Here is a 27,882-nt window from a genome sequence, read left to right on the forward strand (position 1 = left end):
GAAGGTGGAGGCTGGGAAGCAGCTGACAGAGCTTCTTTGCAGCACCTAGCCCAGAGCTGACACTGGAACACCAGCTCCTGGATGTATCACAGGTTTCCTGGACAGGTCACCTCACCCAGGCCACTGTACACAGGGGTCATGTTTAACTGTTCCCAGGGATTGGCTCACTGATGCCAAAGGCACTCAGAGATCCTTGGATATGTGGACAAACCATGAACAAAACACTGTGGAGAGAAGAGCAACCTGAGAGAAGAGCCAACACACGCATGTGCTCCCACACAGACTCCACAGGGCACGTGAGGTCCAGGGTGTTTATAACTCGTGTGGTACAGACACGGTGATCTTTCTACTGAGAGACACAGAGAGAAGATACCAGACACAAGTCTACCAGGGTATTTCTGAACAGTGTTCCCAAAGGATCTCAGGATGAACTCGCTTCCACTAGGAAGGATCAATTGCTTGCTCTCAGAAGGGCCACCCAAATACTGGGCAATACAGCTTTTAGGCCAGAAAAACCACAGATGGGACAGGCTGTGATTTGCAAAGCCACCAGATTTCAGCAGCTCTGTGTGTTGCAGGTTTGCACGCTCCTTCTTCTTACCCTGATTCAGGGATCTTTGTCTTTCTTGCCCTAAGCAGACCCGTGATGCAGAGGGACAAGAAATAATGGAGCCGCCCTCTTCAGTGCCTCGTAGCCACCAGTGGCTTCCAAGCAGTCCTCTGCTCAAGGATGGGAAGACTCAGTGGAGATGAAAGTCATCCTCTCCCATATCCATCTACCTCCCCACCAGAGCTTTGGTCTTTTTCACTGGGATAGATTTGAGCACCGAGTCCAACAGCCACACAGTGGCTCTGGGCACGGTCACTCGGTGGTCTGGATGTACACAGGGACAGCCAGCATGGTGCAGGGCCCGTCCGAGCCCGCCTGCAGCTCTGCCAGGGCCAGGTTGGATGCCATGCTGTTGGGCTGCCCAGCGACAAGGTCCGAGTCAGCAGCTCCTGACCCCCCAACCACGATGGACAGGACGGCGTCCGACTCCTGGAAGGGCTCTTTGTCGGGGCCCCCCTCGGGGGGGCTCTCCCCGGCAGCGCCGCCGTCCTTCAGCTCGGCCAGCCCGGGCAGGGCCAGGCCCGCCTTGCGCCCCCCCCGCGCCACCCGCTTCTTCTGGGGCTTCCTGAGCTGCAGGTCCTTGTCCTTGGGCGAGCCCAGCCGGCACTTGTGGTCCTTCATGTACTTGTGGCGCGTGAAGCCCTTGCTGCAGGTGGGGCAGCGGTACTTGTAGTTGCCGGTGTGGGAGCGCTGGTGCTCCACCATGTGGGCGCGGCGGCTGAAGGACTTGTTACAGTACTGGCACTTGTGGATCTTCATCCCTGCACAGGACAGAGCTGCGTTAGAGACCCGCCCAGCCCGCCACGGCAGAGCTTCACCTCCTCTCCGAGGAGATGTTCCCTGGTGAATGGGAGGAGATGTCGTGCCAGGCAAATTTGCAGGCAGAAAAGGGTGGGTGGCTACAGCTTAAATGGCTGTGTTTAACTATTGTTTGTAGAATCAGAGAATATCCTGAGCTGGAAGGGACCCACAAGGATCATCCAGTCCAAATCCTGGCCCTGCACAGACACCCCAATAATCCCACCCTGTCCCTCAGAGCGTTGTCCAAACCCTCCTGGAGCTCTGGCAGCCTTGGGGCCGTGCCCACTGCCCTGGGGAGCCTGGTCAGTGCCCCACCACCCTCTGGGGGAAGAACCTTTTGCTGAGATCCAACCTGACCCTGCCCTGACACAGCTCCAGCCATTCCCTTGGGTCCTGTCACTGCTCACAGAGATCAGTGCCTGCCTCTGCACTGCCCCTCAGGAGGAAGCTGCTGACTGCAAATAAACATTCACAAAATCACAGAATCAACTGAGTTGGAAAAGACCTGACAGATCATCCAGTCCAACCCTTGATCCAACCCCGCCGTGGTTCCCAGCCCATGGCACTGATGCCACATCCAGTCTCACCTTAAACACCTCCAGGGACAGTGAATCCACCCCCTCCCTGGGCAACCCATTCCAATGGCTGAGCACTCTCTCTGTAAAGAATTTCTTCCTAATGTCCAACCTAAACCTCCCTTGGCACAGCATCAGACCATGCCCTCGTCTCACTGCTGGTTCCTGGGAGAAGATACCAACCCCCACCTGGCTCCCCCCTCCTGTCAGGGAGTTGTAGAGAGTATTCTTGCCTCAAAGAAGAGGATTAAAATACCAGAAAAACATGTCAGGTAATTGTGGTGAAAATGCAAAATAATCTTAAAGTATTATTTTCTCTAAGTGTATTTGGTAAGTAAAGAAATTTTCACTTTTTTTTCCTTCCAAATTATGGGAATGTGTAGTCTGAAACAACCCATAACTGCACTGTCAGCACATCCCATCTGATCCCACTCTGCAGGGCTTTGGGAACAAGGAAAGACTTTATTTTTACCCCAAGAGACAAAAGTCTGAATGTTCCCTAGGGCATAGGAATAAATGATTTGTCTTTATTAGGAGTGGGAACATCATTTTTGGAACACAGAGAGAAGGGAAACAAATCCCAAATCCTTTTGCATGTGAGATGGGACTAGGGAGGAGTGGACAGAGCACTCTGGATATTGATTTGACAGCAAACACACTGAGCAATCAGCTCTTTTTCAGAGTTTCACCAGCAGGCCCTGCCTACATATTGTCTTAGAAAACAGCCCAAAGCTTAGACATAGTCCTAAATACAAGCTCACTTAAACAGGCCTGCAACAACACAGAGAAAAAAAAATCTAAAGCTAACTATTTATTCTTCTTTCTCAGGCTGACTCCTTCCATCACATGCTCCTGCAGCACCACAGCAAATCCCAGTCCCTGCCTTCCCAACCCCTTACCTGAATGGGACAGAATGTGAGCCTTCAGCTTGTCAGGCCTGTTGAACTCTTTATTGCAGCCCGTGTGGCTTCTGCAACAACAACAAATGCTGGTGAGCAGCATGAATGAGCAGTTGGGGATCGATGTATAAACAGATCCTGGACCAAAAACAGATCCATGACCCTTCTCCTTAGCAACACCCAGATGGCTCCCTCAGCAGGAGCTCAGCTCCCAGCCTTTCTGGGGAGGAACAAGGAATAAGCAGGCTGCTACAGGGACACGTGGCTTTTCCTCTATTACACACGGTCTGTGTCTCACTATAAATGCTCCTAAAACCAGCAGGTTCAAGATCCCAGCTGGAGACAGAAGTACTTTGGAAGGAGCTACAAGGTGGCTGGAGCAGGGACAAGCCCATCAGACTTGGTTATCTCAGAAGGCCCATGGCTGTGCCATGGATTTGGAGGTGTACCTTCCAAACCTGGGTTTTTCTGGCTCACACATTAGGTTCTATACTGCCAAGTGCCTTTGGAGAAGTGGCAGCTGGGGAGAGCCCATCATTCAGGCACCCCTGTGCTCCATGGTCAATAATGCTCCTTCTCTGCCCTGGTGCTCCCCAGGTGTTCCCCAAAGCTTCCCATGAAGGCAGGTGTTATTTTGCAGGGCTGATGAACTGGGATGAAATGATGTGATCCCACGGGATGACAACGACAAAGAACTCTTGGGTTCCCAACTCAAAAGCCCGGAGCATTCCCACCTCCCCAAGAAGCAGTGGGTTGGAAGGTGCCTCAGTGTACCCTGGGGTACCTGCAGGAGACATCCCTTCCATCCCAAGCCCTATCCCAACCACGCTGGAGACCCACTACGTACGAGAAGGGACATTTGTACTTCTTGAAGGGCTCGTGGATCAGCATGTGCCGCTTGAGCTTGTCCTTGCGATTGAAGGCGGCGTCGCACACCGAGCACTTGAAGGGCTTCTCACCTGGGAAAAGAGGGGCCGAGAGTCAGGGACGGTCCAGCCACACAGGACAGGATCCACCATGGTGGCTGTGCCCAATATAAACTTCCCCAAACTTCCCTGCCCGATGGGTACAATCCATGCTGCACATTGCTCCTGCTCTCCAGGGCCAAATTCCACAGTTCTGCAACCACAGGAGGGGGGGGAGCCGTAAAACCTATATTATATAAGTTTCTAGTATAGCTTGTTACTGTCTTTGTACAAAATTCCTAAAATGCTCTTTATCATTCTTTGTTAAGAGCTTCGACAGAATGAGGTAAAGGGTTTTTTCTATCTGTGAAAATGTACTGAGAAAGAGATGTAACACCTGATATAACCAGTCAGAGCTACTCAGGAGCCTTGAAACCGCTCCAGAAGGCATGATACGGTGTCAAAGGAGATGAGGAAGAGGAAGAGAAGATGAAAATGGGGTCTTTTTGGGACCTCCGACTCAGATTCAGGAGGCATGTTGGGGGTGTGGTGAGGGCAGGGATATGGGAGGGACAGTTTTGGAATTCGGTGTAACAGATGTCCAAATGTCCAAATATTGTAATTAGATCCTGAATATTGTAATTAGATGACAGTATAAACTTGTAAAGCCCGTGCAACTCAGTGTGAGCAAAATATTCCTGTGCACCCTCGGTGCCATTATAAAGGAGTGCTTTTTGCCTTTTAATACTCAAAAATACTCCAGGGAATTATTTCTCCTACTTTAAGGCATCGGGGGAGGCCACCTGTGTGTCCCACTTCTAACTGGAGTAGTACTGGGCATGAGGCTGAGGCAAAACCACCCATGTCCTGAACTCACGTTCCTACAAATGACTCAGAGTTATTCCCGTTATCAGGAAAAGAGCCAGGGGCACAGGGGCACAGAGAGGACAGGCACTGGGAGCTGTGGGAGCTGTACCCGAGTGGATGTGGGCGTGCAGCTTGAGGTAGTGCTCCCGACGGAAGAACTTCTTGCAGATCTGGCACTTGAACTTGCTGCCCCCGCCGTGCGTGGGGATGTGGCGGCGCAGGTACCTCTCGCAGGGGAACACCTGGGAACACACAGGAGCAAGGCTGAGCCAGCAGGACACACCTGACATCACTCAGCTGGCACTGCCGAGGGAGGTGTGGCCTGTGGAGAAAACATAAGAATCATAGAATCCCGGTTGGGAGGGACCTTAAGGATCAGATGATCAGACAGTCCCACCCCCTGCCATGGGCAGGGACACGTTCCACTAGCCCAGGTTGCTCCAAGCCCTGTCCAACCTGGCCTTGGACACTTCCAGGGATGGGGTAGCCACAGCTTCTCTGGGCAACCTGAGCAGGAAACTCAAGGTGACTGCTTTCTCAGGAAGGATGCGCTGAGAAAACCTTCAGGATTGTATAAGGAAAACACAGATACAGTGCTAAAAACAAACTAATAAATAAAACCCCAAAACAGAAAACAAACAAAAAACCAAACCAATACAACAAACAAAGCAACCCCCCCAAAAAAACCCCAACAAAAAACCCCCAAAACAAACCAACAAAACAAACTCCCCCAAAAAAAACAAACAAAAAAACCACAAACCAAAACACTAAAAAACCCAAAGCCAAAACTTTCTTATCCTTAAGAAACACATAATCTGATACCTTGCTGTTAATTTTGTACTACCACAGTGCTGAGAACCAGCATTCCAGATGGATGCCCAGTCCCCCAGCCAAGCCAGCAATAGATGTGCTGGGCAATGACCCCCTGTAATTATTACCTTCCCACCCAGTTAACCTCCCTTTCTGCTTCCTCATAATCTGTTACCAAAGATTCCCATTCATGGTCTTTATAAAGCCAGGAAGAATGGCTCCTTTGGCTAATGGGGATACTGGAAACAGCCAGCTGAGGGAATTCCTAATGAACGTGCTGCAAGCACACCTGAGGGGAGCAAAGGAAAACTTCAGAGTTCTGGCACCCAGACCGTGCTCTCAGATCTCTAGAAAACAGCAAGATTAGTATGAATTCAAACAGAAATAAAAAATACTGCTGCAGATAATGGGCTCTCAAACCCATGTGCTGCATGCTGACAGTCCCAGCCGGGCTCAGAAGGGCACCTGTCACCTGGCTGAGGAAGTGAGAGAAGACAGGTAAGAAAGATGGGTTACTAACCATGGCAGGAGTGTGTTTCCCCTTCCTGAGCTACCTCAGTACAGAGTGGTCACTCCTTTGAGATTGTCCCTGCCCCCACTGCAGGATTTTCATTTCCTTTGCTATAAACAGAGGAGCAAGGGTCCAAATTTTAGTCTGGATTTCAAAAAATAATTCATCAGAATTCAAGCCCCACAAAGTTCTGCCCCTCAAACTCCCTCAGGGGCTGTGCTGATGAGAATATTTCCAGCCAAAACCTACCCAGGCATCGTTCCACTCCCAGTCCCATCACTCAGACAGGTTTCTCTTTGCCAAGGACACAGAGCACTCATCCAAAAGAGAGGAACGAGGGGGAACTCAGAGACTTGTGTGGCAATGGGAGATGAGGATGGCAATGGAGGTGTAGGAGCTCCCACAGGACTTGGAGCTTTCCGTGCCCAACCCTTCCAGCCAGATATAGCCCAGAATGATAGGTCAAAGACTTCCCAAAACCAGCCTTGCTCCTCCTGGTACACTTGCTTTTAAGCAGTAAGGACAGCAGCCTAGTGCCCTGTGTTGCTGTGGGAATAAGGGAGCTGCCCTGACAAATCCTGTTCAGTAAACAGGACCCAGGAGAAAAGCCAACACTGCAGGGAGGAACATACTCTGTGTGAGGCCAGGGGTGCAACCACCTCTGTCCCCCGGAAAGCAGCTTGTGGGCACCTGCCAGTCCATACTGAGGAAGAAAGGGAGAAGAAAGGGAGCTGAGGGTTCCTGCCCCCTCAGAGCCCCTGCCAGGTGTCCAGGCCTGGCTCAGGGAGGGATCACCCACCCACCTTCTGGCAGTGAGGGCAGGGGAAGTTGTGCGTTGCCGTCTGCAGATGGTGCTCCAGGGCTTCCGGGGTGGAGTATTTATTGACACACTTCACACACCTGGATGGGGAGAGAAAGGACAGAGCCTGTGAGCAAGGCTCCTCAGCAAACCCCACACCACTGCCCAGCCCAGCCACCTTCCAGGGTGATCCCTGACAGGGTTGGTTTGGTACAGAAAATAATCTCTCAGGTGCTCTGAAACCTCAGCAACCCACATGCCAGCTCACACTCACACTCAGCACCCTTCAGAGGGGGAGATGCTGGAAAACTGGGTGGAGAAGCCTTTAAATTCCAATGCTGTTCCACACAGACTGCCATGGGCACATATTCCACACTGCTTCCTCGTGGAGACAAGCCCTAAGTACTGACTTCACCTTACCCAAAACACCTCCTTCCACCTTCACTGCTTCCATTTTTATTGCTCCGGTGAAGGAGCTGAGAGGGAGGGTACAGGATGACAGGGCTGACATATCCTGGCAGTATTTCAGCTGGAGAGCTCTGCCAAAGCTGACAGAGAGAAGCACCACCAGCAATGGGAACAGAGGCACTCACAGGGTGTACCTGCTGTGAAACCCCTTCTCCTTAGGTCAGACTAACACCTCCTCAAACAGAAGCAGGGCTCTAATCTCAAGGATCCCCACTAGCAAGCTGCAGGATGAAACTCCATAGTGCAAGGATAACTAGAAACCATGGACTATGCAAAAAGTATTCCATGAAGCTCCTAGGTCACTTCAGTATCTTCTGGGCTTCCTAGTCTTCCTGAACATCTCTACAGGCATTTCAAAAGTTCCAGGGAGGTTTTTGTAGGAGTTCTCACCCAGAAGTAGAAATGCTTCCCAGGGAACAGACCCTTTTGCAGCAAAGGATAGATTTTTTGGGGGCACAGCTTCTACACTCCATACTCCCTCTGCTGCAGGTGTTAAAGAACCACAGAAAACAGGCTGAGAAGGGGCTTCCCTGGGTCTCTGACCCAGCCAAGTGCAGGTTCATCTGTGCCCATCTTACTCGACTGGTGATAAGAAGACTTGCAGTGATGGGATCTTCCCACATAATCAATCCCAGCCTTTCACAGTTGTTCCAAAAGCATTCACTGAATCCCACAATCAACCAGGTTGGAAAAGACCTCTGAGATCATCCAGTCCAACCTATGACCCAACACCACCTGGCCTACTAAACCATGGCACTAAGAGCCACATCCAGTCTCTTCTTGAAAACCTCCAGGGATGGTGAATCCACCCCCTCCCTGGGCAGCCCATTCCAATGGCTGAGCACTCTGTAAAGAACTTCTTCCTAATGTCCAACCTAAACCTTCCCTGGCACAGCTTAAGGACGTGCCCTCTTGTCCTACTGCTGGGAGACTGACCCTCATCTGGCTACGACCTCCTGTCAGGGAGTTGTAGAGAGCGATGAGGTCTCCCCTGAGCCTCCTCTTCTCCAGGCTGAGCCCCCCAGCTCCCTCAGCCTCTCCTCACAGCACTTGTGCTCCAGTCCCTTCCCCAGCCTCATTGCTCTTCCCTGGCCCTGCTCCAGCCCCTCCATGTCCTTCCTGAGCTGAGGGCCCAGAACTGGACACAGCACTCCAGGGGTGGCCTCACCAGCACTGAGTCCAGGGGCAGAATCACTGCCCTGCTCCTGCTGCCACACTGTTCCTGAGCCAGCCCAGGATGCCATTGGCCTTCTTGGCCACACATTCCAAGTGCCTGGCCCTAGCAACCAGCTGGAGGGGCCCGCCACTTGCTATCTGGGTGCCCAAAAGAACCACAGCCACTAATCACACAGGGCCCCCTCTTCCCTCTAAGGTCCCCACCAAACACACTCTGCACCCACTCACTCCTACAAGCCTTGTGAGCACCGATTGCTACTGTACTTGTACACGGCCACGTCCTTCTTGGGGCTGTGCTGGGGCAGCAGGCTGTGCGAGTACTGGTGGACACCCAGCTCGTACAGGGAGGGGAAGTCCTTGCTGCAGAGGTGGCAGCGGTAGCTCAGCTCCTCCTGGTGGCTCTTGATGTGCTCAAGGAAGGACTCCAGCTTCTGGAAGGTCTGAGCACAGGTCTTCACCACGCACTTGTACACCTGGGAGAAGGGAGAGTGGCTGGAGCAGCACAACATGGAAACAGCCAGGGAAAACCTTCTGCCAACAGGCAGAGTGGTCTTCCTTTCTGGGAAGAAATATGGACTCTCAGGGCACTCCCCTGAGAAAGCAAGGCGGGACAAAGGGGTGTTGGTGTGAGGGCCTGAAACCACTTGGGTGGGTGAGACCACAACACCCCAGTGGTGACTGTCCCATGACACCTGCACTGAAAACTTTGGACTTCATAGAGTTATTGAATCAGTAAGGCTGGAAAAGACCTCCAAGACCATCGAGTCCAACCTCTGACAGATCACCACCTTGTCAACTAAACCACAGCACTAAGTGTCATGTCCAGTTGTTTGTTGAACACTTTCAGGGATGGCGACTCCACCACTTCCTGGACAGCCCGTTCCAATGCCTGACAGCCCTTTCTGGAAAGAAATTCTTCCTGATGTCCAACCTGAACCTCCCCTGGGCTATACTAAACCACCTGGCACAGCTTGAGACCATTTCCTCGCATCCTGTCCCTTGCTGCCTGGGAGCAGAGCCTGACCCAGCCTGGCTCCACCCTCCTGTCAGGGAGTTGTAGAGAGCCAGAAGGTGCCCCCTGAGCCTCCTTTTCTCCAGGCTGAGCCCTCCCAGTTCCCTCAGCCCCCCCTCATATGACTGACTCTCCAGACCCTTCCCCAGCATCGTTGCCCTTCTCTGGACACACTCCAGCCCCTCTATGTCTTTCTTGAAGTGAGTGGCCCAGAACTGGACACACTTCACTTCTTTGCTTCTTTTCCAGCCACCCAAACCTGCTCAGTTGACTTCTCACTCAGCAGGGTGGAGGCAGAGGAGCTTTTCAAAGCTGTCCAGACCACACAGCTACAACCCTGAGGGCTGAGCCGCATGGGAAGCACTGGCAGCTTTACAGAGCAAGAGGCTCAGGACAGCCCCTGGTGCGCTATATGATGTCCATCCCAACCTCACCACCCCACAGGGCACCCTCTGTCCCTACCTGCTCATTCTTGTGCTGTGTCATGTGTGATTTGAGCTGGAAATAGGTGTTGAACTTGCTGGGGCAGAACTGGCACTGGTAAGAGCTGTCGATCAAGACAACCTGCTTGGCCTCCAGCTTGCCTGCCTCGCTGTCCTCCAAGGGGCTCAGCTCTTGGGGTGGTAGCATGGGGTTCCTTGAGGGCTGAGGCAAACCTGCAGAAGGGGAGAAAGTCACACCCTGACGTGAGACAGCTCTGAAGGTTGCTCTGAGAGCCAGGTCAGGCCAGGCTCCTCCTCCCTTTCAAAGACAGATTCTTTAGATCTCAATAACAGAGTGGTTTTAAATTTGTCAAGAGATACATCAGGGCCCTGACTACCGTGTCTTCCTCTCCTTAACCCGTTCCCTTTTTCCATGGATATAACTGTGCTTTGTGGAGCAGTCAGAGAACAGGCCTCTACCAGTGAACCAGAGCCAGATTTACTCCCATTCCAGTAGAAGACAGGAGGTTAAGATCCAGCCAGTTCAGTCCATGATGTCTGCAGAGGGCAGTTCCAGTGAGGCCTTGTCTTAGGCATGACATTGTCACTGCCCTTACTCCCCTACCAGGACTGGGGCCACCAGCAGAGAGGGCATCCAGACACCACCAAGGAGCTCTTCTCTGCCTCAGGTATTTCCAGGTGGCTGCTGTGGCAGATCCAGCCCAGGCATAACATGCATGTTGCAATCAAGCAAGGGCACTGGGCTACCTTAAACCACTGGGTTGTCTAGCCCCTAGACCAGAGCTGTCAGAGGTGGCTCATGCACCTGCCAGGGAGTGAGGAGGGGAAGACACTTTGTCCTGTCTGCACGCACATACTGGCACAGAGTTTGGAGTCACTGTCTCCACCAGCACTGAATCCACCATGGCTCGGGGTACAAAAGGATGCACCTGCCAGCTAGACCTGAGCAAATGAAACTTGCTTAGTGTGAGCTGCTAAACCCCACCCAGGACTGTCCACAGCACACACAGCTCCCACCTCCCCTCCCTCCCCGTGTGGAGGTGCAGGGACCTGCAGCCTCCCCACATCACTGCCCTGCCCCACGCTCATGCCACCCCCAGCCAGCAAACCTGTGTTCTCCTCGTCCTCTGGCTGGTTGGGATTCAAGGCCATGACCTGCACTGTGATGGAGTTGCGGGAGATGGTGCAGCCCAGCCCTGGAGGCCACACTTTGTGGGTCTGCATGTGCTTCTTCACGTTGGACTTCTGGGCAAAGGCTCGGCCGCACACGATACACTGGAAGGGCTTCTCACCTGTGTGGCTGAAAGCAGAAGGCACCAAATCAGCAGCTGGTGGAGACAGGAGGCAGCCCCCAGGCAGGGCCTGTGCTGGGCTGGCTGCTGCAGGACAATGCTGGGCACTCAGCTTGGCACATCACACCTGGGCCAGCCAAACAAGGGCTTCGAGACCTCATTCACCAGAGTAGGTGGATTGTGAGAGGCCTGGTGAAACCAGCCAGACAAAACACTTGTGGTCTGGGGATGATGAGGGGTCAAAGGAAGAGTGGGAGAGGAAAAGAGCTCTGCAGCAACATCAAGGCATTCACTGTCAGGGTCTCTGCACAGATCTTGGGGACCCCCATCACTTTCTCAGGGGTACAAGCCTTTCCTTCCCTGCCACCCTTCCTTCCCCTGCACACATCTCTTCTAGCTTGCAGACATCTCATCTCCCTGAATTTGCTCTCTCCTGTCCAGGGCAGAAAGGTCTTTCTACCCTGCCCTTCTGCTTCAGGAGAAAGACTGGACTCCAACACATGCAGTACATCACGTGAAGAGTCCAGGCTGAGTAGGGGTACAAGCCCACCACTTGTTCCCTCTCATCTGAGTCCAGCAGACTCTGCTGGGGGAAACTGAAGATTTCAGCTGCCTCCTGCCAAAGAAAAGCTCTCTTATAAGACCTCCCTGTATAAACACTGAGCTTGGCGTGGTTTGCTAACACCAGCAAACACCAAACACAAGGGCTACAGCTTGCTAGGAGGCACAGAAAAGGGAAGGGCATGGACAAGCAGTGGAGATGCTGCTGCTCTGGTGATCAGGTGACAAGGCTGTCAAAGTCTCATCAGTGAGGGAAACAAGCCTCCAGTCCCACCACATCATCAGCACGAAGGTTATATCCATGATTGCAGTCTTCACCCCAGTCACTGGGGAGGTGTCCTGGAATGAGAAGGATGAAGAATCCCCTCCCATTGCAGCACAGATTCTGGGGCGTGACAAACTGGACTGCACAGACTCCCTCAGCAGAACTGTGCCCAGCTCCACCCCAGCCACCCTGCTGTGTCCAGGTCAGTGGCACTGTTACCTTCTGATGTGCTGCTGCAGGTCAAAGTTCTTGGTGAAGGCCTTGTCACAGTAAGTGCATTTCAGCTTGGAGGACTTGGGTTTACCTGCAAGCAAGAACACAGACAAGAATGAGACCACGTGGCACAGCCCTGTCCCCACTGTGTCACAGGGCTCTCACCCTGAGACATGACTACTCAGGACCAAGAAAGGGCTTATGAAAAGGTAGGATCTGCCTGGCCAGACTAGGGAGAGGTTATGGGCACAAACATACATTTAACATAGCCTGAGCCAACTCTAATAGCACTAAGGAGTGTAGGCTGGTGGGGCAGGGCATCCCCCTCAGGCATTAACCGCTCCCTTTCCCCTTCTGTGCTACAGAGCACACACTTTAAAGGCATGTTGGGCATTGGGAAAGACACAGGACTAGAGAGAGGAAGGGCCCCAGCTCTGTCTCTGCTGTGAACTCACCAGGTTAGCCATCAGCCAGAGCACATGCACATTCCTCCCTTCCAGAAGGTCAGTCAGTCACATCTTCTATCTACTCTGACGGGGTCTAAACCAACGGGGAACAGCAGAACTGTGGGCTGCTCTAGGAATTCTGGACTGACAACTGCAGCATGCATGGCCATTCTCCCCTCTGCAAACAAGGTTAAACCCTAGGATCTGTATGGTTGTAACTCCAGAGGCCCAGCCTTCCTGGGGCCAAAGGCCACGTGCCTTTCCTCTACCTCACACCTGGGAGCTCCTGTGTCACCCAGCTGGGTGTGCTTGGACACCAACAACGGGTCAGCCTTGGCTCTGGGGCTCCTCCATCCTGGGACAGGGCACACTCCTGTCCTGCTTCACCTGGGGACAGGTGTGTTTTCTTTGTTGACACACACAAGAGGGATGGGCCTCCTCAGCCCTTGGAAAGAGAGTGTCTGGGGCCAGGCCACATCCAGCCCACCAGCCCTGTGGCTGGACAGTCTTCTTGGGGTAGAACGAGCTGTAACACCTTACTTGGCAGATGTGCCCACTTCAGGTGTGATGCAGTAACCTCGTAGCTGCAGAGACTTGGCACAGGTTTGCCCATGCAGCAGCACAGTGACAGTCCTTCCACGTGCACACACAGGTGACAGGCAAGAAGCACATCCACGCTTGGAGCTGCTTTTGGCAGTTTCATGCAGGGAATCCTGTTCCTCCCTCAGAGCTGCACAGCCAGTGCCACCCCTCGGGGCCTGGTGAGCCCGTGGCTCAGCAGCCCCCTCCAGGACAAGCAGGGCGAGTGCAGGGCAGGTGCTGTGAGGACACTCACCTTCCTGCAGCCCGCTCTCGTTTTTGCAGCGTCGAGTTTTGGCAGCAGCAGGGGAATCAAAACCAACCATGGGACCTCCTCCTGTGCTGGTCAGGGCAGTGGGAGCACTGGTGCTCTTGGACTTGAACCCCTGCTTCCCAGGGCTGTACACGGGGGGAGAGGGGTACACGGGACTTTCCACACACTGGCTTGGTACCTGTGACAGGGAAATTCATCAGTGGGACAGGTTTGCTACACAGAATTATCCTGTGCCCCAACCTCCATCTCCAGCAACATCAGGCTATTAATCTGGTTGAGTTTTCTGCCCTCTGCCAAACTGGGTCAAATTTCCAGTTCACCAGCCCAACAATGTGTCTCTAACCAAAGGTAGCACCTTGCCCAGTGTTCCTGCTGAACATCTAAAAGCATCCAGCAGTTATTACAGCAGGAAGAGTACAGCAAAGAAACACCAAATGAGCTGTCTAGTCCCTCACCTATAAGAGCTTCTTATCCCTCTGGAGCAGGTTACCAGGATTACTGCTGACCCAGTGGCAGGGATCTCCAGTGACCCCAGACATGCATTTCCAGACCCTGTTGCCTGCCCTGGCAGGACTGAATAAGGAAAGGAAGGCACAAGGAAACTCCAGGTGGCAAAGCACGACTGTTTGTGTCAGCACCAAGGTTAGAAAAGGACACTTAGATACAGAGGCATCAGTCTGGGGTGACGTGGTTTGAGGGTGTTCCTGCTGCCCACCCTGATAAATTAACATATCCAACATCCCCATCCACTTCTGACCACTGGCACTTCCAGATCAGATGCCAGCTACAAAGATAAGGATGACAAACCTCAGCTACACCCAGTAGTTTCTGTTGTGAATGGCAATACAAATGTGGAGACTGCAAACAGCTGACCCACCAAGGCACCACTCTGCCTGTGCCTTTCTTTAGGAAAAGCCACCTTGTCAAGCTCATTGAGATTGAGACTGAATTTTTCTCTCCACATAAGCCTGCAGTGTGCAGGGTGGTGCTCTGTACCTCTCTGGGAGGTGAGATCCCTCCTCTCAGCTCCCCCTCACTCCCAACACCTGCAGGTATTCTTCAACTACAACAAACACTCAGGTCTCCTAAGCCTGTGCTGGCCAAGTCTCTGTCCCTCTTAGCTGTTTCTCCTCAGAATCCTCATCATCTTGCTGACACCCTTCTGTTTGGTACCTTCTCCCAGAGGAAGTAAACATTGTCAAATAACCTAACACATCTTCCTACACTCTAATTCCACATTCCTGAAGGCCACGTTGGACAGGGCTCAGAGCAACCTGGTCTAGTGGAAGGTGTCCCTGCCCATGGCAGGGGGTGGAATGAGATGACACTTAAGGTCCCTTCCAGCTCATGATTTCTAGCCCGGGTGACTCCCGAGCAGCCTCGCTTGTCAGAAGAGGACGGATCCCTGGGGGCAGCCTTACCTCCATGGGCGGGTAGGGCTGCATGCCCAGCGTCTGGATCTCCACCGTGCTGGTTGGTGCCATGGGAGGAGGGGCACTGTACACTTCCACCACGCCGGCGGCGCCCCCGGGCTGCCCCGGAGCCCCCAGGCTCGGGGGGGGAGGCGGCGGGGGCTGAGGAGGGGGCGGCGGCGGGGGAGGCGGCGGCGGGGGGGGCTGGGACAGGTATCCAGCCCCAGTGTGCATACTCATGCTGCTCTGCAACCAGACAGGGAGAGACACACAACGCCTTGAAAGTGCAGCAGTCAGGAGCTGGAGGGGCTGCTCCCTCACACACCTTCCCAATCCCAGTTCAGAACAGCACCTGCTGATGTCTCGGCACAACACAGCGTGTCCAGCTCCAGGTTGGAGCAGATTGTGCTGGAGGCTTGGCATGACCTACAGGTACACGCTGTCTCCTCCAAAATCCAAGTGCTTTTATTGCTTTGTTTTTAAAGCTTTTAATCCTTCCGGTTACAAGGAAGATTCTCAGAGCCATGGAAAGTGTAGACAGCCTGGGGAGAGCCTAACCACAGGAGGAGGGGAATCCCTGGAGCAAACTGACAAGGGTCTGGAAGCCAATCATTATATAGGGCCTCAACAAAAACTGGAGAGACCACGTTACAAAGATCTGATCAGCCAGCAACGAGCAGGTTTGCCAACAACACCAAAGTGTGGGGTGTGGTTGACACACTGGAGGAAGGCACAGGGCACCCAGAGGGACCTGGAGAGGCTTGAGAGGTGTGTCTCTGTGAATCTCATGAAGTTCAACAAGGCCAAGTGCAAAGTGCTGCACCTGGGTCAAGGCAATCCCAAGCACAAGTACAGGCTGGGGGAGAATGGACTGAGAGCGGCCCTGAGGGCAAAAGGACTTTGGGGGTGTTGGTGGATGAAAAGCCAAACATGACCTGTCCATGAGCACTTGCAACCCTGAAAGCCAACTGTGTCCTGGGCTGCATCCCCAGCAGTGGGGCAGCACCCCTGGAAGTGTTTAAGGCCAGGCTGGACAGGGCTTGGAGCAGCCTGGTCTAGTGGAAGGTGTCCCTGCCCATGCAGGGGGTGGAACTGGATGAGCTTTAAGCAAGACTCCCTGGGCCCACATGTGCCCCTTACCTGCACCGGGGGCTGCACCGCTGGCATGGGCTGGTCCAAGGATGCAAAAGCAGACATGGCTGACATCAGCACCTCATCACTGACCAAGATGTTCCCCTGCACCAGGGTCTGGATCAAAGGTGATGGGGGAACGGTGATGTATGTAGAGATTTGCTGAAAGGGAAAAAGGATGCATTGTTGGGCAGCAACAGGACAAAATGATAACCAAAAAAAGATGATGCTGCTTTTTGCTGAACCTCAGTGTCTCTGCTCTCACAGGCTCTGGTCAGCAGTGAGCCACAGTAATTATCTGCAGCTTCCTGCTGAGCTCGTGGGAGTTTCTAGCCATAACAACAAGGCAGCTTCAGAAACGTTCTTCAGAAAGGAGGCAAAGAATATCACAGCAGCTGGTGAAAGTGGCCACTAGCTACAATTCAAATCAGGGGTTATTAAACAAGATATGCAGGACAAACTGGTCACAGAGAAGTTCAGGCCTCTCCTGGGTGCTTGCCCCAGCTCAGGAAGGTGGAGAGCTGAGGGAGGCTGCTCTGATTGCAGATGGTGAACATTCTCATCTCTTTGGACAGGACTCGGATTATAGGAGGGGAGGGTGCCTGTCACATTTTTTGGGGTGGAAACAACCTGTGTTTGCAGCCCTGGGAAGAAGCCATATCCACTGGGACTATGTTAACTTGAAAAAAGCAGTTGGTTTGAAAGCATTTTGGAAAACAGCACAATTGCAGGCACAGTACATGCCCTGCAGTAGGGAATCACTCTGGAGAATTCTCTGTGGAAGGAGTTACTCCAGAGAGGACATTCCCTCAATGCTCATCACACCACATTACGTGGGTTTATTTCCGGAATCTCCGTTCGCGAAGCCCAGCCACGATGATGATGTGGGCTTATGTGTAGGAATGTGAGAGGAGGGATGAAGCTGCTCTCTTCTTCTGCCCACGAGCCAGACCAAAGCCCAGGGGACAGCAGGAGCCATGGCCACCTGAGTACTGTGCAGTGTGACACTGGGGCTCTTCAGCACAGCCAGGAGATGAAACCCCTCCTGTCCTGAAAAAGGGCTGTCAGACTCTCATGCTGGAGGACACCTCGCTGCAGGGGACCTCACTTCAACCACACGGTGAAAAGCCAACAGGACCACAACTGAGCCTCCTAGAAAAGAGGTCAGTCACGAGGCACCACTGGATCTAAAAGCCTCACCCCAATGTCCCTCCCTCCCAAAATCCCAGCAGCAGGGCAGAGGCTCTGCCTGCACTCGGTACCTGCCGGCCGGCGCTCGGAGCCTGCGGCACCGAGGTGATGGACGGGCTGTACGCGCTGTTGGTGGCCAGAGATACTGTGGACAGGGACGGGGCACTGCCCTGGCACTGCTCTCTCTTGTGGGTCATGAAGGCAGGCAGAGAGTTGAACTGCTTCTTGCACTTCCCACAGAGGAACACGTCTTCGTCATCTGCAAGGAAGAGGGTCAGATCACTGCTCCAGGCCTTCTCCTGCTACACCCAACAACCACAATGTAGGAAAACTGGCACCTTTTGGATCTCAGCACCTCAAGGACATCATCATCCAGAGAGATTAGCTGCAAGGGCCAAGCTGTCCCTCCTCCCCAGTCCCAAGCTCTCCCTAAAGACAACTAATGTGATTGAGCCCATCTCAGCCCTGCTCCCACGTACAAAACCCACCGTCTCCCTGGGACACACTGAATCCCATTGTCTGTCTTCTCACCCCAAAGACAGGAACAACCAACCCAGCCTTGCTCCTGAAGCACCCTCTGCTTTTTAGTCAAAGCAGCTTCTTCCAAAGCACCAACATTCTGCTGGCTGAGGCAGATTTTATTACTCAGGTTGCACAAAGGAAGAGAAGTAACTTGGATCAGGCACAGAGTCACTGTCAGCTTGTGTCCTAAAGCCACCCTTCCACGAGACTGATGGTTTTTGGCACCTCTGCTTGACACCCAAAGCAGAAAGAAGACAACCCAGTTACACGTCCTAGCTGAAATCTGCAGCGTTAGCAAAGCACACACCACTTGTAAACGATCCAGTTGGACTCACAAGGCTGTTTCTCCTGATTCACAGCCTGAAGCAGAACGTTTCTGGGGACACAGACTGTAAATCCTCTGGAGGATAACTTGGTGTCCACCCAGCGAGTCCTAGTCAAGCACTGTGAGTACCCATGTGCACATAAATGACCAGTTCCCATACTCACTCACACAGATGAGATACTCAAGGGCTGGAGTATCCCCAGGGGATAAGGAATGGCTAATTAAATAAAAAATGTGAACAGTAACAAGTAGTGGTGGAGACAGTGGCTTCTCCCTCCCTTTGTGACTTTATTGGAAGCACATGGTCAAGTCTGTTGTCATGACCATCTCCAAAAGCTCTCTCAGGCACTTGCCCCTTCCTCTTGCTCTGGTCCTGCTGAGGGCTTCCAACACTTGTAGCAGCCCCTACACATCCAGCTGTTCTGGGATGTGCAGCACTCCCACCCCTCTCCTCTCTCTCCCAGTGCCACCAGGACTCACCCATGGGCTGGATGGCACTGGAGGAGTTGACATTTTGAGCCGATGGATCCGTCACACCTCCTTGACCATCCAGTAAGGACTGCACAGCCAGCACTGTCTGATTATCCATTCCTGAAAGGAGACACAAACACGGATGGTGAATTGAACACAGCCAAACATGGAGTGCTTGGGCACTGGAAGCTTGCTCCCAGGTCATGGAGGGAAGCAACTCTGCAGCTGCTGCTCTCTCCTCCCACAGAGCCACTCTCACCTTCTCACCCTCTACCCACAGCATCAACTATCACACCACAGCAACACTCCCACCTGTCTCCATAACTCCTTTGGCACAGGAAGAAAAGGGAAGAAGGGCAAGAAAAGCCAAAAGAGGGCTTGGTTTGCTGCAGAGAGGAAGGATGTTTACAACCAAAGCTAAAAAGCAGGTATTGGGATGTCACAGAGCAGCAGTCTGGGTGGATCTGCCTGGGGACACAGCGTGATACAGCACAGACAAAATCCTTGTGTGCAGCAACTCCCTCAGCAGCAGTGCTAGAAATGCCTCCCTGTTTTCAAAGCCAGCATTCCCGGATCTGACCAGACCCAGGGCACACACCCCCGGTCAGATCTGTTGTCAGAATCAGCTTACTCACTTTGGCACAAACATTTTTCACTACAGATAAAATGTTCTAAAATATTACAGATAAATACAGGAGATGGGGACTGCTCATCTGGGGAGACAACCTGGCCAGCAGCATGTGACCAGTGGATTAAGCCTGAGACACTCTTTCTTTATAGAAATCAGATGTAAAGGACAATCTGATTTGGGGATTTTTATGCTCCACTCCTCCCTGCCATTCCTTTATGACAAGGAACCCACAAATAAAACAAATGGCATGGCAGGGTTGTATGTGATACCTTGTGGATTAAGGGAGAGAAGACAAGTGGGGGGTTCTTCAGTTGCTTTTCATTTTTCTTCATGTTCTTTGCAAACTAAAACTGCAAAGCTCTGAGCTCAGAACTATGTGCCCCAGTAAAAGCAATTCTGTTGCTCTGATTATTCCCAAGCAGGGAGGTGCAGGCCATTCCTGAGGTGAGGACTGTTCCTGAGAAGAGAACAGCACCAGGAAGGACAGTGGAACAATGTAGCAGAGCCCAGCACAAGGGACCAGCACAGCAGGAGAACCCACCACTCCAAGTTCCTCTCGTAATTCTAAAATTTCTCCTGAACAACTGGGATGTTACCTTCTTGATGGGGAGTGCCCATATAATCTACAGCCTGTTAAAGATACCCTAAAAACTTGTTTCTCTGGCATCTCCAGTGTGAAGCAAGTAACTGAGACTCTGTGAACACCTTTTCCATCGTTTCACTGAGGAGAGGTCGCAAACACTGCTGATGTTCCTGGCAGGGAGCAGAGCACTACATCTCACACTACCACAAAATTCCCACCATGCCTATGGGAAGCCTTTCACATAAATCACAGGGAGGCACAGCAAAGCTGCAGGTCCAGTTCTGCAAGCCTTGGCTTGCCTGGAGAGCTGGAGCCAGCCCTGCAGGTCAGCCCCGCTGGGAGAACACCGCTGGAATGCTCCTGGAGGATCCCAAGCCTTGCTCCACAATACATCTCCTCTAATAACCCCTGGGCAACTGCCAGGGCAGCACTGCAGGCTCCTGCTGCAACAGCCACACCAGAGAGTGAAATGGAGCAGCCCTTCTCCAGCAGAAATAAGCTAAAAGGAAAAGAAGGATCGAAAACTCAGCTTAAGTATAAAATGGGGATAATGGGGATAATTAAGAAGTTTGTGCCAAGGGTGCCACTCTTGATGGGCCTGGCACTGGACAACTGGGTTTCTCTCTGGCACACAGTCAGATCTTCCAAAGAAAAAAGCCAAAAGACTTGATCCTCTTAAGAGGAAGAAGCTTGAGGAGAGGCCAAGACCTGAAGACAATGATGCAGCAAGATTGTCAATGCTGCACTCAGCCTCTTGATGGGGAAAAGAGGCCCAGGACAAGAGAAATATGCTGCCCTCATTTATTTGGCAATTCAGGCAAATGCCCCCAGAGTAACTGCACAACACCACACTTCCTAGAGGGAAACCCCTGAGGTCAAGGTTAGTAACCCACGAACACAAGCTGGCAGTTACTTGGTTAAGCAGATGCTGTTCTCAACCACCCACAGACTTCCAGGAGAAACCTTTGGATGGAGCCTGCCCTGCCTGCAGCCAGCACCAGTATGCATCATGAAACTTAAAAAACCCAGCCACTTCTCTCCTGGCACAGCAGGAGCTGAGGTGCCCAGAGCCTGACAACAGCAGGGTGATTTGGGGAAGCTAGGATAAAAGTACAGGACTACTGATTTGTGCTTTTTTTTTTCTCTTTCAAATTCCTCTCAGCTCGAGGTGAAACAAGAGTGTCCATTTCACCCAGGTGCTACTTTTCCATCATGCATTGACCCTTCTCTGCTGACACCAGCACCAGGTGCTTTGGTGACAGGTGAAGATGCCCCTGTGCCCCACAGCCTGCTCTCAGCATCCACACAAATGCCAAGTCACCATCTACTTGTAATCACATCAACAAGAGAAAACAAACAAGCTCAGACACCAAAAGCTGCTAAAATTTGCTAAAAGGTTTTGCTCTCCTGAATTCTGTGAGGAAATTCACACCACGAGGAGCTGATTGCAGTGAGGAAACAGGGACCTGATTCTGCACAGGGTGCTGCCAAATGCACCAAGTAACCTCACAAAACAGAGAAATATTTCTTCTCTGCTCCTCTCCCTGCTGCTGCAACCACAGGGGATGTTTGAAAGCATGGGTGACAATCATGATGCCAGGCCTTCCATGTCAGCTGTGCCCCCACATAAGGGAAAATACATCTGTAATCCAGATTAAGAAATCAACGCCTGGGAAATAGTTTTTCCCCAAACAGGCTCAGACTGGCACAGCTTGACACGTCCAGGAGTCCCCCTGGGATGGCACCTGCCTGTGACAGTGTCCCGGCCAAACTGAGATGAATTTGAGCACAACCCATTCACCCACACAATGGGCGCTGTCTGGGCTGTGCAGAGGGCACAGACACCTCCAAAATACACATGCAGGGGCCATCACTCCCTGGGCACCATCCCTGGGGCTGGCAGGGAGCGTGGCACAGCAGTGTGAGCCCTGGGCTGAGGGGAGGATGGGGGACCCCGGCATGCTGGGCACAGGGACAGAGGGCAACGGAAGGGGGAGAGGCACACGAGTCACACGGTGCCCTGGGGATTGGGGATCCTGTTTCCTGGGCACAGAGAGGAGGGTGGTGGGAGTGCCCCGATGTGCAGGGCAGAGGGGCAGGGAGGGCAAGGGGTGCATTGGGGCATCGGGCACAGGGACAGGGATGGGATGGGATGGTGTGCCTCGCGGTATCGGGCCCTGGGGCAGGGAGGGGCTGTGGTGCACAGCGTCCGTGGCCAACGAGGGCTACCCGGAGCACAGGGCACAGGGATGGGCAGTGCGGGCATGTCCCGGCGCATAGGCAGGAGGTGGCACCGGGCCGGGGGTCCGGAGGTGGCAGGGACACCGCAGGGAGCCGGGCACAGGGATGCCCGGGCTGCGGCGGGGGCTGCGGGCGGGGGCTGCGGCGCCGTCCCCGCCGCGGGGAGCGCGGGGGCACAGCCCGGGGCTGCCGGGAGCGCCCCACGCCGCGCCGGGCCGGGCCGGGCCTGGCGGGGCTGCCCCGCCGCGGCCCCCCGCCCCTCGCGGCGGCAGCGCCGGGCAGCGGGAGCTCGGGGGGCGCGGGGGTCGCAGCCCGCGGGTGCCGGCGCGGCCCCGGCGCGGCCCCGTTACCTTCCAGCGCCTCGAAGATCGCCTGCGCCATCTTGGAGCGGCGGCGGGAGCGGCCGCGCCGCCAGGGGGCGCCCTCCGCCCGCAACGCGCCCTCAGCGCGGGAGGGGCGGAGGCGGCCCCGGCGCTGGTTTTGGGGAGGGAGGAGCGTTTAACTCGGTGCCGCCGCTACAGCCCGCGGAGACTGGGCAGGCACCGCGCCGCGGCTGCCCCCGCCCCGCTCAGGCTCCCGCCGCGCCCCCCGCGCCATAACCGGGTGATGCCGGGCCGGGCCCTCAGCGGCAACCACAGGGAGAGGGGTGGGCGGGACACAGTGCGCGGCGCCCATTGGCTACCGGGCGGGTGCTCCGCGCCAATGAGCGGTTGAGATGGCGCCATCCGCGGTGATGGACAGGCGGAGCAGCCTATGGGCGTGGCGGGCGGGGCGCGGGCCCCGGAAGCGGCAGGTGGCGGGGGTGCCATGGCCGGCGGGGCCATGGCGGGCGGGGAGGGTTCGCTGCGCGCTCTGCTCCGCGCCGCCAACAAGCTCCTGCAGCAGCGCCGCTACCATGCCGCGCTCGCTGTCATCAAGGGCTTCCGCAACGGCGCCGTGTGAGTGCTGGGCCCCTGGGGTGCCTGGGGTATCGGCCCACCCCGGGCTGTGCGGAGGCCGGGGATGCGGTGGCGGGGGGGAGGGGGTACGGCGGAGGTGGTTCCGCCTCTCTCAGCTGCCGTCGGGGTGGTTTTAACTGGTTTTGGGGTCTCCTTTGGGCCTGGCTCGCTGTGTGTGTGAGCTCTTCCCCCTGGGGCTGGGCTCCTCCCGGTTTGTTGTGCTGCTGCTGCTGGGTCGGCTTGAAAGTAATATATATTTGTTAAATAACGTCTTTAATCTGTCAGAATAGCAACACAATTATTTCGTAGTATCATGCAAAAACTCTGAAGTGTCTGTCTGCTCTTGCAGCTATGGAGCCAAAATCCGTGCCCCTCATGCCCTGGTGATGACTTTCCTGTTCAAGAGCGGAAGGTACAAGCCCTAATTCTTGCATTTTTTACGTCACTACTTAGAATGTTTTCACTCCAGCTGTCTCTTTTTCATGTTTCCAGGGGTTTTAAAAAGAAGAAAGGTACGTGAGCCGTGGTTGAGCCTGCTCTATTAGTGAAGCACACACAAATATACAGAGTTGGGGGGAGTTAACTACTCATAGGGTGGTTGGTGAGAGCCAGTGGATAGGGGAGGAATTAGAAGATGCCAACAGCAGTGCTCTGCTCCCCATGGAAATATGGGAACCTAGAGTAGAGCAGAGCACATTGTGGCTTTCTCTGCTCATGCCAGAGGTTTACATTTAGGCAAAAATTTTAAAAAAAGGACTGTTTGACTGTTCAGAGAATGAGACAGAGGTACAGTCTGCAGTCCGTGCTCTGATGGGGGGATCAGAGGTGAGGGGATTTCTCCTCCCTCACAAGATATTCCGCGGGATGCCCAAGCTGTCAGTGTAGGTGAGGGGTGTAGTGACCAGGCTGAGTTGAGTGCAGGGGTCGTGCCTTTTCCCTCTCCTAATTGTCTGTTCCTTTTCTTCAGTTTGAGGGAGAAGCTGAAGGCGATTGCTCAGGCCACCTACGCCCACTCCCGGAACTTGGCCTACTTTGTCTTCACCTACAAGGGGCTCATGGCAGCACAGTCCCGCCTGCAGGGGAAGAAAATCCCATTCCATGCTTTCCTTGCAGCCTGCATTGGGGGCTGGCTGGTGTTTGGTGAGAACAATCCCATCAACAGCCAGGTAAATGCACTCGCTGGAAGTTTCTTTGACCAGGAAAAACAGCAAGTGTGCCAGGAAGTGGTTGGTGGCTTGTTCCAGGCGGTTCTGACTGTGCAGCAATTACTCTTTTATCATGTTCTTTGCACAGATTCTTGTTTTGCCTGCTCTGCACTCCAGTCCCAGAGGTGGTTGTGTCCTTCCATGAGCAGTTGGAGTGCTAAAAGCTCATGTTTACCTTCAGAGCTGCACTGAATTCCTAGGGAGGCAGGCAGGTGATCCAAAGCTTTTGGGTTATCCCAGCTGTTGCCTGATCTGTGGTCACTGACTCTGCTCCTGGTCTGCCCATTGCAGGGTTAAACCCTTGAATCTGAGTGTTGTGAGTGTGGAACATGATCAGTTACTGAGCTGCACTGATCTAAACTGGTTAAACTGATAAACTGAACTGGTTAAACTGACAAGGAGTTGGACTTTGATGATCCTTGTGGGTCCCTTCCAACTCAGAATATTCTGGGACAGCTAAACAGGTTACACTGACAAAAGCTGCTCAGGGGACATTGGAGTTAAAGCTGGTTCTTAACACACAGTCACAGATTAATGAGTAAAACACAGAGATGCAGATTAGTCCAGAGTGTTCTTGAGCCTGGTTTTAGGCTGTGTCCAGGCTCCTGAGTTCAGATCTGCTTGGCAGGTGAACAGAGCTGCTCTGGGTCTATTCCGAGGTGGCATTAACTGAGCAAAGAAAAATTTGTGCAACTGCGAAGATGTGTTGCGTTAAGTTTGACTTGTCGATTGCTAAATTAGAGCAGCAGCAGAGAAGCAGGACTTTGAGGATGCAGAGGAGACAACAAACACTTGTGGTTTTACAGACTGTTGGGGTGTGAACCACAGCCTGTTTGCTTTTAAGTCGGGTGAATCGTTCCCACCCCTCTCGGGTGGATTATGGCTTCTGAATCTCAGCCTGGCTGCTGTGTGAGCTCAGCTTAACCCGGCTGCTGTGTGAGCTCAGGTTGCTCACCCAAAGCTCTCTGGGTTTCTCCCCTGCAGATCATCATGTACCTGCTGTCCCGGATCCTGTTCGGCCTGTCCCGGCTGGCTGTGGAGAAGGGCTACATCCCACAGCCCAGGCAGGATCCCTTCCCCCTTGTGGCTGCCCTGGTGTGGGGGACAGTGCTGTGGCTCTTTGAGTACCACAGAGAGACTCTGCAGCCCTCCCTGCAGTCCTCCATGACCTACCTGTACGAGGACAGTGAGGTGTGGCACGACCTGTCTGACTTCCTCCTTTACAACAAAAGGACAGACAGCAAGTAGGTGCTTCCCTGCAAAGCACCTTTGGATGGGATGGGACCTCTGGGCAGCTGAGGGGAAAAGGTTATTCTGTTGCTCTTGACCTGGGATTTTTTTAAATTAACATCTATCAAGCAGAGTTGCCTCTTGTATCCCGGCCAAAATGTTCTGATTAGTCTTTTGGCTCTGTTTAGAGCAAGTAAACACCCCACAGAAACTGTCTGCAGAAACGCACACCCCACAGAAACCTGCTGCAGTCTTTTTTAAAGGCCTTTTTTTCCCTCTGTGTTTGGGTTTGGGGTTTTCTGGGTATTGTTTTTTAAGAAACTAAATATAACTTATAAAGAGACAGCCTGACAGTAAGTGGAGAGTATGAAAACACGTTCTAGGGCTCACCTGAACAAGTGTTTTTTCTCTGTGCTGCTGTGCTCACCGTGGTGTGGTGAGAGTGGGGGACATCATGAAAGCAGGGATGTTATTTTTTCATTGCTGTGGATGGCTGGAAATCCTGCTTAAACTGTTACAAGGACACATTACAAGTTGTGTGCTCCTTGAGAGAGTTTATCTGGACCTTTCCCTCTGGGAGACAATAAAATATTTCAGAATAAAACTGTTAAGATTGTCTTGTACAAGCCTGGTAAATCATGCTTGGCAGGACTATTTTTGCTCAGTTTCTCCCATGCACTTGGGCTGAATCTGTGCCTCTGCAAAGTGCACTAATTAATACCCTGTAATTATTTTAAACTTACTTGTAAAGTTTTTAAAAGCTGCTTGGACTAAATACCGAAATCAGTTATGCAACTTGGGCTCCTCTGCAAACAGGCCGGGGCGTGTTCCCGCCCTCAGATCTCACACTGAGCTTTGAACAGGCACTTTTATTTTGGGGGAAGGCACACATGGGTTTCTCTTGGGGCCAGGATCTGCCCTGCACAGGAGTGGCAGGGGTTGGCTGTAATCAAATTGGAATGTACCTGTAGTTTGTGCAGGTTTGCTGCTGGGCCATGGATGAATATATGAGTGACTCTTAAAACTGCTGAGCCCCAGGATGGTGCAGCACACCCTGGGCTGTAGCAGAAGATTGACTAAACAACTGAGAAAGCGCAAAAACTGCTTTAAAATTAATAAATTCAAGCTGTTAATACACTGCCATATGACACTACACGGTTCACTCGATGATGTGCATTCAGATAATTCCTGACGCGCTGGTTTGATGTGGTGAAGTTTCCAAGAGAGTCATTAAGTTCCCTGTTCCCTTTTGGCTTGGCTGGGACTGTTTTGTTTGCTCTCCCTGTGTCCATTTGCTTGTTCCTGAGCTGCTCATGTTGTTGCATAATCGTGCTGATGCTGTTTTCATCATGTTTTGAACTCTTTACCTTCCAGGCTCTGGCAATTTGTCCTATGCAAAGGTACAACTGAAACAGTACATTGAACTTCAGGTGGCTTCTGAGTAGAAAAAAATTCCCAATTTCTTCTTAAGTGATTTTTCCTTGTCCTCCTAAACTCTTTTGTTACTCTTATGCATATTCAGAGTGCTGCTTTATTCTTTGTCTTCCCACTTTTCTTTGAGCTCGTGCCATGCAAACCCCTGATTGTACACGGTGTCCAAAAAACAAGATACTTCTTTGCAATAGTAACTGTCTGAGGTACCTTTAACTCCTAGTTTCACCTGCTATTACAGTCTGGACTAAATACTTCAATTGGAACATTAATCAGCATTTAATCAGACCCCAGGAAAGTTATAAAAGTCAGGAATTGGGTTTGTTTCTTTGTGGTTAAATATTTTTCTTGGCATAAATAAGCTTAAAGATTCAGATACAGAAAAACTACTGAAGCTACAGATCAGGTCTGATTCCTTTATAAACATCTTTATTTGCTGGGTAGCTGAAGCATCACGATTTTGCTGTCAGAAGCCTCAGTGTTGTTCCAAATGAGAACATTTGTATTCTGCTAATATTGCTGAATTCCTCCGAGCTTTGATGGGATTTCAGAAAACCCTTCCACAACCTGACAGCTGTGGCTTGGGAATTTCTCCCTAAAACTATTAGACTCACAAATCCTTGACCGTGTGTAATTGTTGCAGCCAAAGATGGCACGGGGCTGGTTCTGTGAGGAGTTTTTAATCTTGTTTAATTTGTAGCTGGTGTTTTCTTCCTCTGAGAAAGGCTTGTGATTCCCTTAGAGGCGAAATGATTTCCTTTTGCTAGTAGTTGTACCACTGCAACCGAGTGGCTGCTGCTGAAGTTCTGAAGGACAAGTGGCCTGTCCTTTGTACCCAGACGTAGAGTCTGCACTCTCTGGAAGATGAATCCAAGCCAATACCCAGTTTATAGGATCAACCTGGCAGCAGCCACTGTGTCACCGGTTCAAAGAAACACCCTTTTTCTCCTGGGAATGTCCCCCCAGTCTCACTTTGCGAGCACACTGTGCCCGAGCCTCCAGCCATCTGCACTGGAGCCCCAGGAAGCAGCTGCCATCCCTGGGAGCCGCGGCTGGTCCCTGCCT

The 27,882-nt window shown here is 52.7% G+C and overlaps 2 protein-coding genes across 2 annotated transcripts; one reads left to right on the top strand and one right to left on the bottom strand.

The window, feature by feature from the left end:
• Window positions 1-297: 297 nt before the first annotated feature.
• Window positions 298-22,615, bottom strand: ZNF341 (zinc finger protein 341). Its single transcript, XM_027729034.2, has 15 exons — window positions 22,364-22,615; window positions 18,568-18,678; window positions 17,312-17,499; window positions 16,059-16,211; window positions 14,928-15,164; window positions 13,489-13,684; window positions 12,214-12,298; window positions 10,986-11,176; window positions 9,896-10,089; window positions 8,686-8,894; window positions 6,782-6,878; window positions 4,767-4,899; window positions 3,733-3,844; window positions 2,886-2,956; window positions 298-1,371 (listed from the first exon to the last, which is right to left on the bottom strand). Exons 1-15 carry the CDS (start codon window positions 22,392-22,394, stop codon window positions 863-865), a joined length of 2,517 nt encoding a protein of 838 aa, XP_027584835.2. The 5' UTR covers window positions 22,395-22,615; the 3' UTR covers window positions 298-862.
• A 190-nt stretch (window positions 22,616-22,805) lies between these two features.
• Window positions 22,806-25,504, top strand: PXMP4 (peroxisomal membrane protein 4). Its single transcript, XM_027729042.2, has 4 exons — window positions 22,806-22,951; window positions 23,301-23,363; window positions 23,919-24,117; window positions 25,141-25,504. Exons 1-4 carry the CDS (start codon window positions 22,821-22,823, stop codon window positions 25,402-25,404), a joined length of 657 nt encoding a protein of 218 aa, XP_027584843.1. The 5' UTR covers window positions 22,806-22,820; the 3' UTR covers window positions 25,405-25,504.
• Window positions 25,505-27,882: the final 2,378 nt, after the last annotated feature.

The sequence above is a fragment of the Pipra filicauda genome, unplaced genomic scaffold (genome assembly GCF_003945595.2).
Source record: "Pipra filicauda isolate LSUMZ 115617 unplaced genomic scaffold, ASM394559v2 scaffold250_size1122263_pilon, whole genome shotgun sequence".
NCBI lineage: Eukaryota > Metazoa > Chordata > Aves > Passeriformes > Pipridae > Pipra > Pipra filicauda.